General features: G+C 40.4%; 1 protein-coding gene across 9 annotated transcripts in view; it reads left to right on the forward strand.

Moving 5' to 3' along the window:
• Positions 1-14,342, forward strand: part of snx13 (sorting nexin 13) — a 188,986-nt gene that overhangs the window by 121,795 nt on the left and 52,849 nt on the right. For all 9 annotated transcript variants that reach the window (XM_072575355.1, XM_072575356.1, XM_072575363.1 and 6 more), the window contains one exon: positions 8,591-8,690. In XM_072575355.1, coding sequence (XP_072431456.1) covers positions 8,591-8,690 — 100 coding nt within the window. The remainder of the gene's footprint in view (positions 1-8,590; positions 8,691-14,342) is intronic.

Here is a 14,342-nt window from a genome sequence, read left to right on the forward strand (position 1 = left end):
GCCTCCTCCTCTATTCTTTAGGATCATAGCTGAGCTAATGTTCCTCGCATCCATTTTCCTGCATTTTTCCCGGAACTCTTGATGTCCTTATTGATCAAAAATCTATCTATCTACCTTAGCCTTAAATATACACAAGGACTGTGCCCTGTGAGAAGTTCCAAAGAGTCTTAACCTTCCAAAAGAAGAAATTCCTCCTGATCTCAGTATTTAAATTGGTACCCCTTTATGTTGAGACTGTGCCCTCTGATCCTAGACTCTGCCCTGAGGGAAACATGGGGCTTGACAGGGTAAATGTGGAAACAGAGTGCTAAATGCTGGAAAGAGATCACCTCACAATCTTATAAACTCCAGTGAGTAGAGTCCAAAACTGTTCCACCTTTGCTCATAAGACAATCCCGACATTTCTTGGCTCGTCCTAGTGAACCTTCTCTGAACTGCTTCCAATTAAATGGTATCTTTCCTTAAAGAAGACAAAAACTGCTTATTGTACTCTGTGTGATTTCACCAACACCTTGTACAGTTGCAGTAATAGTTTTCTTTTGTTATATTCCAATCCCCTTGAAATAAGGGCCAACATTCCATGAGACTTAATGATTACTATTGGCATCTGAATGCTAGCTTTCCGTTTCATACGTAAGAACCCTTTGCGTTGCAGTTTTCTGCGGTTTTTCTCCATTTAAGTAAGATTCTGTTCTTTAATTCTCCCTTCCCAAAAAGAACAAATTCAGATTTTCCTACGTTTTATTGAACTTGCCAACTTTTTGTCCACTCAACCTATCAATCTTTTTCTGAAAACTGTTTGTATCTGTCTAGTAATTATGTTGTCTGCAAATTGGCTACAGTACAGTTGTTTCCTTCCTCTAAGTCATTAATATGCATTGTAAACACTTGCAGTCCCACACTTCTCCCTCTGGAATTCCACAAATTACAGGTTGCCAACTTGAGAAAGAGTCCCTTTTCCCCACTTGCTGTTTCCTTCCCATTAGCCAATTCTCTGTAAATGCCAGTGTACTACCTCTAACATCAAGTTGAAGGCTGCTATCTTATGATTTAACCTTTTGTAACATATCTTGTCGAACACCTGCAAGTCCAAATACAAAGCATCTACTGTTTTCCTTCTGTCTACTATGATTTGAATTTCTTTGAAAAATTCTAATAAATTTCCCTTTCATGAAACCATGCTGACTCTGCTTGATTAGATTATGATTTTTCAAATGCGTTGTTGTTATTTCTTCAATGGATTCCAACATTTTGCCAACAACAGATGTTAGGTTAATTGGACTGTAATTACCTGCTTTTTGTCTTCCTACCTTTTTGAATAGGGGCATCACATTGGTAGTTTTCCAATCCTCTGATACTTCTCCAGAATCCAAAGAGTTTTGAAAAATTGCTATCAATGCATCCACTTTCTCGGTAGCCATTACTTTTATGATCCAAAAATGCAAACCATTAGGGCATATCTGTCTTTAACCCTATTTTAATAATGGTGATGGTCCTTACTTCTTCCCTCCTATTCTTTAGGTTTTAATGGGATGTTTGAACGATCTTCCAGTTATTCTTTTGTCCAGAGTTCAATGGAGACAGTCATAGAAGATTTTTAAGACTGTGTTAGATCTATTATAGAGTTATAGAGACGTACAGCATGGAAACAGACTCTTCGGTCCAACCCGTCCTTCCCAACCCAATCTTGTCCCACCTGCCAGCACCCAGCCTATATCCCTCCAAACCCTTCCTATTCATATACCCATCCAAATGCCTCTTAAATGTTGCAATTGTACCAGCCTCCACCACTTCCTCTGGCAGCTCATTCCATACACGTACCACCCTCTGTGTGAAAAAGTTGCCCCTTAGGTCTCTTTTATATCTTTCCCCCCTCACCCTAAACCTATGCCCTCTAGTTCTGGACTCCCTGACCCCAGGGAAAAGACGTTGCCTATTTACCCTATCCATGCCCCTCATAATTTTGTAAACCTTTATAAGGTCACCCCTCAGGCTCTGAAGCTCCAGGGAAAACAGCCCCAGCCTGTTCAGACTCTCCCTCTAGTTCAAATCCTCTAACCCTGGCAACATCCTTGTAAATCTTTTCTGAACCCTTTCAAGTTTCACAGCATCTTTCCGATAGGAAGGAGACTAGAATTGCATGCAGTATTCCAACTGTGGCCTAACCAATGTCCTGTACAGCCGCAACATGACCTTCCAACTCCTGTACTCAATACTCTGACCAATAAAGGAAACATACCAAGTGCCTTCTTTACTACCCTATCTACCTGCAACTCCACTTTCAAGGAGCTGTGAACCTGCACTCCAAGGTCTCTTTGTTCAGCAACACTCTCTTGGACCTTCCCATTAAGTGTACAGGTCCTGCTAAGATTTGCTTTCCAAAAATGCAGCACCTTGCATTTATCTAAATTAAACTCCAATGCTTAATGTAAATAGTGTGGATAGAAAAGTAGAGCTGAGGCCACAATCAGATCAGCTGTAATCTCCTTCAATTGTGGAGAAGATTCAAGAGACCAAATTCTGGTTCATGACTTGTAATGTCATTAGTATCAAGTGGTTTCAGTGTCTCATTAGGTTGCGTAATATCCAACCAAATGTTAAACAGTTACCTTGTAAACTTAACCGCATGAGTACAGGTAAATAGATCTGCGGATCTTGCCCACTTGTAACATTTCTTTGAATGTTAACTAATGAATTACAGTGGTGAAATCAGAAGTTGTTTCTCAACTGTCGTAATAATATGTACATTTACCTGTGTTGATAAGGTAGTTCATCAACTTAGCTTTTTGACAGGCAGAACATGCAATTGATATCAGAAAGTGAAGGAGATCTGTAATCCTGTTGAAGTACTGTATGACATGAGGGGATAAAGGGAAAGTAATTTCTGGCAATGGCAGATATCTTTGAAAATCACAATCAACTTGATGAAATGTTTGAATGCCAAAGTTTGAGAAGCTTAATGTGTAACATAATACCAAATTAATGTAAGAGATTGGGATTGCCATAGTGTTAAGGGTTTAGATGGAGAGGAACTTGTCAAGTGTGTACACGAAAATTTTCTGACTCAATATGTGGATGTACCTACTAGAGAAGGTGGAAAACTTGATGTACTCTTGGAAAATAAGGCAGGGCAGATGACTGAGGTGACAGTGGGGGAGCACTTTGGGGCCAGTGACTATACTTCTATTAGTTTTAAAATAATGATGGAAAAGGATAGACCAGATCTAAAAGTTGATGTTGTAAATTGGAGAAAGGCCAGGTTTGACGGTATTAGGCAAGAACTTTCAAAAGCTGACTGGGGGCAGAGATTCGCAGGTAAAGGAATGGCTGGAAAATGGGAAGCCTTCAGAAATGAGGTAATGAGAGTCCAGAGAAAGTATATTCCTGTTAGGGTGAAAGGAAAGGCTGGTAGGTATCAGGAATGCTGGATGACTAAAGAAATTGAGAGCTTGGTTAAGAAAAAGAAGGAAGCATATGTCAGGTATAGACAGGATAGATCGAGTGAATCCTTTAAAAGAGTATAAAGGCAGTAGGAGTATACTTAAGAGGGAAATCAGGAGGGCAAAAAGGGGACATGAGATAGCTTTGGCAAATAGAATTAAGGAGAATCCAAAAGGTTTTTACAAATACATTAAGGACGAAAGGGTAACTAGGGAGAGAATAGGGCTCCTCAAAGATCAGTAAGGTGGCCTTTGTGTGGAGCCGCAGGAGATGGGGCAGATACTAAACAAGAATTTACGTCAGTATTTACTGTGGAGAAGGACATGGAAGATATAGACTATAGGGAAATAGATGGTGACAACTTGGAAAAAGTGTCCATAATACAGGGGAGGAAGTGCTTGAAATGTGTAAAAGTGGATAAATCCCCAGGACATGGTCAGGTGTACCCTAGAACTCTCTGGGAAGCTAGGGAAGTGATTGCTGGGCCTATGGCTGAGATATTTGTACCATTGATAGTCACTGGTGAGGTGGCAGAAGACTGGAGGTTGCCTAAAGTGGTGCCACTGTTGAAGAAAGGAGGTAAGGACAAGCCAGGGAACTATAGACGAGTGAGCCTGACATGGTGATGGGCAAGTTGTTGGAGGGAATCCTGAGGGACAGGATGTACATATATTTGGAAAGGCAAGGACTGATTAGGGATAGTCAGCATGGCTTTAGGTGTGGGAAATCATGTCTCACAAACTTGATTGAGTTTTTTGAAGAAGTAACAAAGAGGATTGATGAGGGCAGAACAGTGGACGTGATCTATATGGACTTCAGTCAGGCATTCGACAAGGTTCCTCATGGGAGACCGGTGAGCAATGTTAGCTCTCCTGGAATACAGGGAGAACTAGCCATTTGGATACAGAACTGGCTCAAAGGTAGAAGACAGAAGGTGGTGGTGGAGGGCTGTTTTCAGACTGGAGGCCTGTGACCAGTGGAGTGCCACAAGGATCGGTGCTGGGTCCACAACTTTTCGTCATTTATATAAATGATTTGGATGTGAGCAAAAGAGATATAGTTAGTAAGTTTGCAGATGACACCAAAATTAGAGGTGTAGTGGACAGCAAATAAGGTTACCTCTGAGTACGACGGGATCTTGATCAGATGGGTCAATGGGCTGAGAAGTGATCGATGGAGTTTAATTTAGATAAATGTGAAGTGCTGAATTTGGGAACGCTAATCTTAGCAGGACTTATCCACTTAATGGTGAGGTCCTAGGGAGTGTTGCTGAACAAAGAGACCTTGGAGTGCAGGTTCATAGCTCCTTGAAAGTGGAGTTGTAGGTAGATAGGATAGTGAAGAAGGCGTTTGGCATGCTTTTCTTTATTGGTCAGAGTATTGAGTACAGGAGTTGGGAGGTCATGTTGCAGCTGTACAGGACATTGGTTAGGTACAGGACATTGGTTATTCCAACGCAATAACTGTTGGAATATTGCATGCAATTCTGGTCTCCTTCCTATCAGAAGGATGTTGTGAAGCTTGAAACGGTTCAGAAATGATTTACAAGGATGTTGCCAGGGTTGGAGGATTTGAGCTACAGGGAGAGGCTGAACAGGCTGGGGCTGTTTTCCCCAGAGCTTCGGAGGCTGAGAGGTGACCTTATAAGGTTTATAAAATCATGAGGGGCATGGATAGGATAAATAGAGAAAGTCTTTTCCTTGGGGTGGGAGAGTCCAGAACTAGAGGGCATAGGTTTAGGGTGAGAGGGCAAAGATATAAAAAAGACCAAAGGGGCAACCTCTTTACTCAGAGGGTGGTATGTGTGTGGAGTGAGCTGCCAGAGGAAGCGGTGGAGGCTGGTACAACAGCAGCATTTTAAGAGGCATCTGGATGGGTATATGAATAGGATGGGTTTGGAGGGATATGGGCCAGGTGTTGGCAGGTGGGTCTGAATTGGGTTGGGATATCTTGTCGGCATGGATGAGTTGGACTGAAGGGTCACTTTCTGTGCTGTACATCTCTATAACTCTTAAGTACTTTGTTAATTCAATTTATGTCCTATTGGTACATTTAGATAATTTGTTTGTGTAATATACATATAAATGTATATATATATTTATATAAAAACAGCATTTTATTTTCAAACTTTTATGAAATATTCCTCTTTTTTTCTATCTTCTATAAAACCTACCACCTGTGATGTAAAAGCCCTTTACAATTGTTGTGGAATGTTGAATCTATGTAACAATACTACATATTGCTCTTGAGGCACTATTCATTGCTACACTGAAGCCATCTTACCGCAAACTGACTTTTATGTATCTGAAATGAAATAATTGATTCTGAGTATGCGTAAAGCATCTGTGAATTATGTTATAAAAATAGAAAATGCTCTAAATAGAGATCAGACAGTGTCTGAAACTGAGGAGACAGTGAACATTTCCGGTCATTTTCAACAAAAATATAGAAGACAGAGATTTAGCAATTTGTCAAAACCAGAAACAAGGGAAAAGATGTGAAGGGTAGGAAATAATAAAAGCAAGTGTGTATCCTCAGGTGGAAGGTGTGGTCAATTAAAGGACAAAAAGGGATACTATTGTGAACTAAAAGTGGATGTTTCTTTATCTCTCTCATTGTCAGCTTGGAGCCTGCTCTTCAAGTTTGTGAATTTCCCCTGCAGATTGTAATAAGAAGAAAAATGACTTTGGAGCTAATGTAATTTTATTAAATCGATCACTTATTCATTTGTATTTAATAAGGCAATTTCCAAGACACTTCGTGTTAAACAAGACTAGACGAGGAGTCTGTGCATCATAGTCATCAGTTATGCCTTAATTGTGGCTCCTGCACTGGAAATGTGCCTGAATTGGCATACAGTGCGTTTGGTGGTCACAAGACAGAATTGTTAACATTTTTCAGAAAGAAATCATCCCATTATTTATAGTAGTGACAAACCAAAGGCAAGTGTTCACAAGGAGAGCTATTGAAACCATTTCCATTCTTCTTTCACTACCCACTTTCAAATAAGGACAAGTCAGATTCTACCCAGGTGATGAATGAATTTTGATAATTTAAGGGCCAAAAAAATAAAAGCAGGAGTAAGTCAAAAACTCCTTAAACCCACAATATCATCCAATCAAGTTGGAGTTGATATTTAATCTCGCCTCATCTTCACACACTATCTCATAGAACATAGAACAATACAGCACAGAACAGGCCCTTCGGCCCATGATGTTGTGCCGAACATTTGTCCTAGCTTAAGCACCTATCCATGTACCTATCCAATTGCCGCTTAAAGGTCACCAATGATGCTGACTCTGCCACTCCCACAGGCAGCGCATTCCATGCCCCTACCACTGTCTGGATAAAGAACCTACCACTGACATCCCCCCTATACCTTCCACCCTTCACCTTAAATTTATGTCCCCTTGTAACACTCTGTTGTACCCGGGGAAAAAGTCTCTGTCTACTCTATCTATTCCCCTGATCATCTTATAAACCTCTATCAAGTCACCTCTCATCCTTCGCCGTTACAATGAGAAAAGTCCTAGCACTCTCAACCTATCCTCATACGACCTATTCTCCATTCCGGGCAACATCCTGGTAAATCTCCTCTGCACCCTCTCCAAAGCTTCCACATCTTTCCTAATGTGAGGTGACCAGAACTGCACACAGTACTCCAAATATGGCCTTACCAAGGTCCTGTACAGCTGCAACATCACCTCACGACTCTTGAATTCAATCCCTCTGCTAATGATTGCTAATACACCATAGGCCTTCTTACAAGCTCTATCCACCTGAGTGGCAACTTTCAAAGATCTATGAACATAGACCCCAAGATCCCTCTGCTCCTCCACCTTACTAAGGACCCTACCGTTAACCCTGTATTCCGCATTCTTATTTGTCCTTCCAAAACGGACAACCTCACACTTGACAGGGTTGAACTCCATCTGCCACTCCTCAGCCCAGCTCTGCATCATATCTAAGTCCCTTTGCAGCTGACAACAGCCCTCCTCACTATCCACAACTCCACCAATCTTCGTATCGTCTGCAAATTTACTGACCCATCCTTCAACTCCCTCTTCCAAGTCATTAATAAAAATTACAAACAGCAGAGGACCCAGAACTGATCCCTGCGGAACTCCACTTGTAACTGGGCTCCAGGCTGAATATTTACCATCTACCACCACTCTCTGACTTCGACCGGTTAGCCAGTTCTCTACCCAACTGGCCAAATTTCCCACTATCCCATGCCTCCTGACTTTCCGCATAAGCCTACCATGGGGAACCTCATCAAATGCCTTACTAAAATCCATGTACACTATATCCACTGCTCTACCCTCATTCCACTGTTCTACCCTCATCCACATTTTTTATCTCAATATCACCTGATTCCTTTCGAGTCCAATAATCTATGGTTTTCATCTTTAATTAAACTCAACAGCAGATTATGAAGAGCTTGTTTGAGTAGAGAATTTGAAAGGTTCCTAATCTTCCAAGTAAAAATAAAAATTCTGCTCATTTCAATTCAATGTTCCATCGCCAATCTTGAGACCATATGCCCCACCTCCCAACCCCTAAGTTTAAGACACACTAGCCCAAAAAAAGTTTTGAACCTTTCCAGAATGATGTTATATTTTGATGAGTTGATCTTTTATTCACAGAATATAATCAATCTTACTCAGCCTGTCATAGGAAAACACTCTCATTCCAAGAATCAATATAGTGCGCCTTCATTGTTTTCTCTTTTTGAGAGCAGAGATACAGTATTTCACAGATTTACTCATATAATTATTTGATTTATTTTTCAACATGCAAATGTATTTGTACATAGGCAGAAGTTTTACTTAAATAACAGCAATATAAAAATAAAAATATTTTTGTCTTTGAAACACTCTGGAATGTCTTGAATACATGAAAGATACTATTTAAAAATTTAAGCTGTCACCTCCGCTCACACCAAACATTCCTCTGTTTTCTATCAATGGTCTTTTTGGGTCACCTTACTTTACATGTAACATATTATGGGACTTTTGGGTTTATTGTTTTTCTAATCTAGTTTTGCAACTGTTGCAAGGTTTTGAGTGTGTGGCTGAGTCAACATTTCTCAAATGTTGCTGTGTGGCAAATTTTCAACTGTTAATTCACATCTTATTTTAATCTGCAGGAAGTAGATAGGCTCAAGCTTGCTGCGAACTTTGGAAAACTTTGCACAATACCCCTAGACAATATTCTTATGAACAATGTTGCATTACAGTTTTTCATGGGTAAGTGCTTTCTTAAACACCTGCATTCAGCAATAATTAGGGGTATAAATATTAAATGTTTATTTCTACATGATATCTTGGTTAAATAGTGTTTTAATTCTGAAGTATTTCTACAGTGGAAGTAGCATGAGAGTCACAGAGGTGCATAGCACAGAAACAGACCCTTCAGTCCAACTCATCCATGCTGACCAGATATAAGAACCTAATCTAGTCCCATTTGCCAGTATTTGGCCCATATCCTTCTAAACCCTTCCTATTCATAAGCCCATCCAGATGCATTTTAAATGCTGCGATTGTACCAGCCTCCACCACTTCCTCTGGCAGCTCATTCCATTCACACACCACCCTCTGCGTGAAAAAGTTGCCTCTTTATGTCCCGTTTAAAATGTCCGCTCTCACCCTAAACCTATGCCTTCTAGTTCTGGGCTCCCCCACCCAGGGAAAAGACTTTATCCATTTATAATCTCCATGCCCCTCATGATTTTATAAACCTCAGGTCACCCCTCAGCCTCCGTGCTCCGGGGAAAACAGCCCCAGCCTATGCGGCTTCTCCCTAAAGCTCAAATCCTCCAACTCTGGCACCATCCTTGTAAAACCTTTCTGAACCCTTTCAAGTTTTACAACATCCTTCCCTTAGGAAGGAGACCAGAATTGCATGCATAATTCAAAAAGTGGTCTAACCAATGTCCTGTACAGCCGCAACCTAACCTCCCAACTCCTACACTTAATGCTCTGACCAATAAAGGAAAGCATACCAAACGTCGTCTTCACTATCCTATCTACCTGCGACTCCACTTTCATGGAACTATGAACCTACACTCCAAGGTCTCTTTGTTCAGGAACACTCCCTAAATTTTAAGTTTTCATGAAATTTATTAGGGATTATAATTTTTTTTCTTCATTACAAATAATATGATCCAAAATTGCATCGTCATCTTAGAAAACAAAAATGTCCCCACAATCCAAAGATTGGTGAACTGCCCATGCTAAATAAAGAGAGAGACTGACTGACTGACTGACAGACATGCTCTTCGAAGGGCTGTTGCCTCGCCAGTGGACTGAATGCTTTCGTTCGACCTAGTAGGGATTCTATGGTGCTATACAATGTTAGTTGCCATCATGCACCACATGTCAACTGCATTTAACAAAGTTACCCCGGCTCTGTGAAGTGACCGTCCACTATGTCCTTCAAGGCTGTATGCTTGTCTCATGCTTCTTTTAATTTTTGTGATAGCTGTGCTTGAGATTCAGCAAGAAGCCTCTGCGCATGTTTGCCCATGCTTCAACACATCTAGGAAGTTCCATTTTGAATAGACCAAGATCACCGAAAATGTCACTTGAAAGTTTTTGTTTGCAGTTCACATGCTATAGCAGTACATAGTGTGCGGGATCTGTGCCCCACTGCAAATTGTTTAACCTTTTTGTAAGCAAAAAAATGTCCTTATCAAATACTTAATACACAGCATTCCTAGTGCTGATGGTTGGTTTGAACTAGACTCCAACATCTTGCAATAATATAGTGCCTTTAACTTAAGATGGATTGTGTGATGTGTTTCTTATTTTGAAATTCCCAGCCGATATGTATTTGGCTGGTTTAGTTAAGCCTCTGCCTACATCCTGCTGTGTATAGTTACAGGCTGCTTCAATATTTGAGTTGCAGATGCTTTTGAGCATTGCAATCATCAGCAAGTACCCTGCTCCTGACATTATTGTGGTGGAAGGAGCAGTTAAACCTGGTTATGCCTAGGACACAACCCTTTGGAGCACCTGTAATGTTACCCTGAGACTGTGATGACTGGGCCCCAACATCCCAGCAATCTCTCTTTGTTAGATATGATACTGCCCAAATGTGAGTTTTTCCTTCGATTCTGAGGTACTTGGAATACTTTTAAAAATGTTACTTGAAGCCTAAACAGTAAAGAATCAGTGGAAGTGATGGATTAGGATATTCAAAAAGCTTTTGATGATGTCCACAGAGAAAGTTTGTAAATAAAAGTATGGTGTATCGGATCAAAGGAAATATTTTTGCATGGATTGAAAATTGGTTCATGAGTAGAACACAAAATAGAAATAAACAAATGGTTCTCCGGATGGTAGGCTGCTACTAGCAGAATACTACAATGGTCAGTGTGAACTCCACAATTGTTGACAATATATGTGAAGGATTTGAATGTTGAAAATAATTGTAATATCTCAACATTTTGCTGGTGACTCCAAACTGAATGGGAACACAAATTGAGGTAGATTTAAGCAGGCTTCAAGTGGACTTGGACAAGTTAAGAGATCTAGAACATGTCCGATGGAATGTAATGCGACTAGATGTAAACTTTTCCTTTTAAAAGGATTTTAAAAAATATTTGGTAGAAAAAACTGAAACTTAGAATATTTTGAAAATAGTCAGCAATTGTGAAGTGCTGGTGTCCAAAGGAGCTTCGAAGACCTTGTCAATGCACAACTAAATGTTAGCATGCAGAGGCAGCAAGCCATTAGGACAGCAAATGGTATGTTGGTATTTGTTTTATGGGGGTATGAGTGTACAGGTCATTCAGCTATAACGTGTATTTCATTAACACGATTGATAAATAGGGAATGATGTTTCTAAAGCGTGAACTTTTAAAACATGTCGCCTGTAATGCGATTGCATCACCAACACTTCAAGTGCTATTTTTATTGCGTGAATTTTATATAGCGTGGGGTTGCATAAGAACGCAACTGTTGCATTATAGAAGAAATGACTGGTATGTGGAGGTAAAGGTGGCTTGCTGCAGTTGTATAGTGCCGTGATTAGACATAGCATAAGTATTGTGTCCTGTTTTAGTCTCCTCAGCCAAGGAAGGACACATTTGCCATGGGAATTCAAGGGATGGTCACCAAATAATCTCTGGAATAGTGAAATTGTATTATGAGAATAGATTTGTATTCAGTGTAGTTTTTAAAATGAGAGGTCATCACATTGAAATTTATACACTTTCATAAGGTTTGACATGGTTATAATCAATAGATTATGCCCCTGGCTGTTGACTGTAGAACCAAGGGATGTAATCTCAGAATAAGGGACAGGCCATTTAAGACTGAGGTGAGGGAGAATTTCTTACTTGCAAGATAGTGGATCTTTGGAATTGGCTGCTCCAGAGGGCTGTAGAAGCTCCATCCCGCAGATTCAAGACAGAAATCAATAGATTTCTCGAGTTAAATGATATCAAGGTAATGAGAGAAAGCAGCTTTGATTACACAATTCGCTCTGATCCAGAATAGTTGGACAGACTGGATGGGCTGACGAGCTTACAGCCGTTCATTTCCACAGGTACAGTAAAACCTGATTCTTATCCTGAACTAACAAATCCTCCAATACTTTTGCTCTTCTACTCTGATTATTCCCCTTCTGTGCACCTCAGTCCCCTGTAATGTCTTGGCTGGAGAATCAACACCTTTGCCAATATCCAAAACTGAAAATGGTTAGCGAGTGAGCTTCCTTTGAGATTCCTGCAATACTTGCTTGGTTTTCCTAGACTGCATGTATGCTCCTCTACTGCTGTGGCCACTTTTTAAAAAAAAATGTCATTCACATAGTTCACTGCCTTGTGAGTGTACCACAATAACTTCAGCTGTTGCTGAGTTCCAAAATCTGGAGCTTGGGCTTCTGCAATTGTTCATGTTTCCCTGTAAGGCCGTTTGTTTAGATCAAATGATGCATCTATAATTTCTCAAATTTCACTTGGCCAAGCTGCCATGTTGTAGCATAACATAAATTATTTAGGGGTGCCGGTGTTGGACTGGGGTGTGCAAAGTTAAAAATCTCTCAACACCAGGTTATAGTCTGAACAGGTTTATTTGGAAGCATCAGCTTTTGAGGCACTGCCTCTTCATTAGGTGGTTGTGGAGGAGGACCAGAAGACACAGAATTTATAGCAAAAGGGTTACAGTGTCACGGAGTTGTAATGATACAATAAACAAACATAGATTAAGTCTTGCATTTTTTTGGATGGGATATGCTGGTTTAGGCTCTTTTAATATGTAAATTCAAAAACTCCTTTTAAGTTACATTTTCAAAGTGGCATTGGTTTATCTAAAAAAAGATGTTATCTTAGCTCAGACAATGTATTCAAGATGTGAACTTAAAGTCTGTCCCAATGTTGAGTCAGGTTTATTTTTAAACTGGCGCTTTCAGAATCTGACGTGGATTTATGCAGTTTTTGAGCTAAAGAAAATGTAATTCTGCAACTACAGATCCACCCCATAAATGTATATGTGTGCATGTGCAGGAGAGACAGAATGGGTTGTATATGGGTGTGAGTGCATGTGAAAGAGGGTGTGTAAGCTTGGTCAAGTATGTGTGTGTGTGTGTAATGAGGTATAAGCCTGTGAGAGGGTGTATGCATGAGAGAGAGCTTGTTTATGAGAGAGGGTCTGAGTGATGCAGTGAGATGGAGGGGTGTGTGTGTGTGGCGCAGTGGAGTCACCTGTAGTGTGACATGAATCCAAGGTCCTGGTTGAGGCCATCCCCATTGGTATCAGACTTGGCTGTCAGCCTCTGCTCAGCCACTTTCCATTGTTGCTTGACCCAAAGTCTGCCTTGGAGGATGGTCACCCGAAGGTCCAAGGCTGAATGTCTTGGACTGCTGAAGTGTTCCCCAACTAAGAGGGAACACTCCTGTCCGGTGATCATTGTACAGAGTCCATTCATTAGTTGTCATAGTGTCTGCTCGGTCTTGCCAATGTACCAAGCCTCAGAACATTATTTTACCCAAAAACTGCATAGATCCATGTCAGATTCTGAAAGTCCCACTTTAGGAATAAAACTGATTCAGCATTGGGACAGATTTAAGTTCACACCTTTAATACATAAAGTATCACACCTCCTTCCGCCTCCAACCCCCTGCCTTCATCAAACTCCTTCATTTACTAAACTTTCAGCTTCTCATTCAGCCCAAACTAAACTGAATCTGACTTACACTTTGTATTGAACTGTCAGGAACTCTAGAGCCAGCTACGCTGTTGCAGAAACCAAATTAATGTAGTTAATGTATTTCCTGCTGAAGGTTGGAGAAAACTTTGACTAATGTTTGCTGTTAATGCTTCATGGCAAATGCAGACCTACCAAATTTTTAGAAAGAGATTGACCCCTAAGATTCTCCTGCTCACCTCATTCCAAGCCATATTGCGTTGTAAAAAAATATTAAGCTGTGGAAATGCAAAGTGGTTTGTGTTACCATGAATTAGTGTGCACAAGTACAGAAAGCAGTTGAACTTGTGAAATGTTCTTTAATACAAGGGGTTTCAAATAACAGAGTGATACTTAAGTTATGCAGAATTTGTTGAGACTTCACTGTGCAGAAGATCATAAAAAATAAGTTTGTCCTTGGAGTTGTATGATGCCCATTTATCAGAACAATGCCAAGCTATAAGAAGTACCATTTTGAAGACAAATTAAATTGTCTTGGTACATATTCCTTTTGAGTTTGAATGGTTAAGTGCTATTCTAATTGAATTGTTGTCATAACAGCAATAATGCTCATTTCACCCAGCCCAGACTACTTTAATTGTTCGGTAAAGGTACCTGAGTTTATTTGCTGGGCAGCACCTATCACTAGCAGAGGTTTGGAGTGCTTGATACATTGTAATGGCTAACAATTGTTTGTGGGAGCAAGATGG

This window comes from Chiloscyllium punctatum, chromosome 8, assembly GCF_047496795.1.
Source record: "Chiloscyllium punctatum isolate Juve2018m chromosome 8, sChiPun1.3, whole genome shotgun sequence".
Lineage (NCBI taxonomy): Eukaryota > Metazoa > Chordata > Chondrichthyes > Orectolobiformes > Hemiscylliidae > Chiloscyllium > Chiloscyllium punctatum.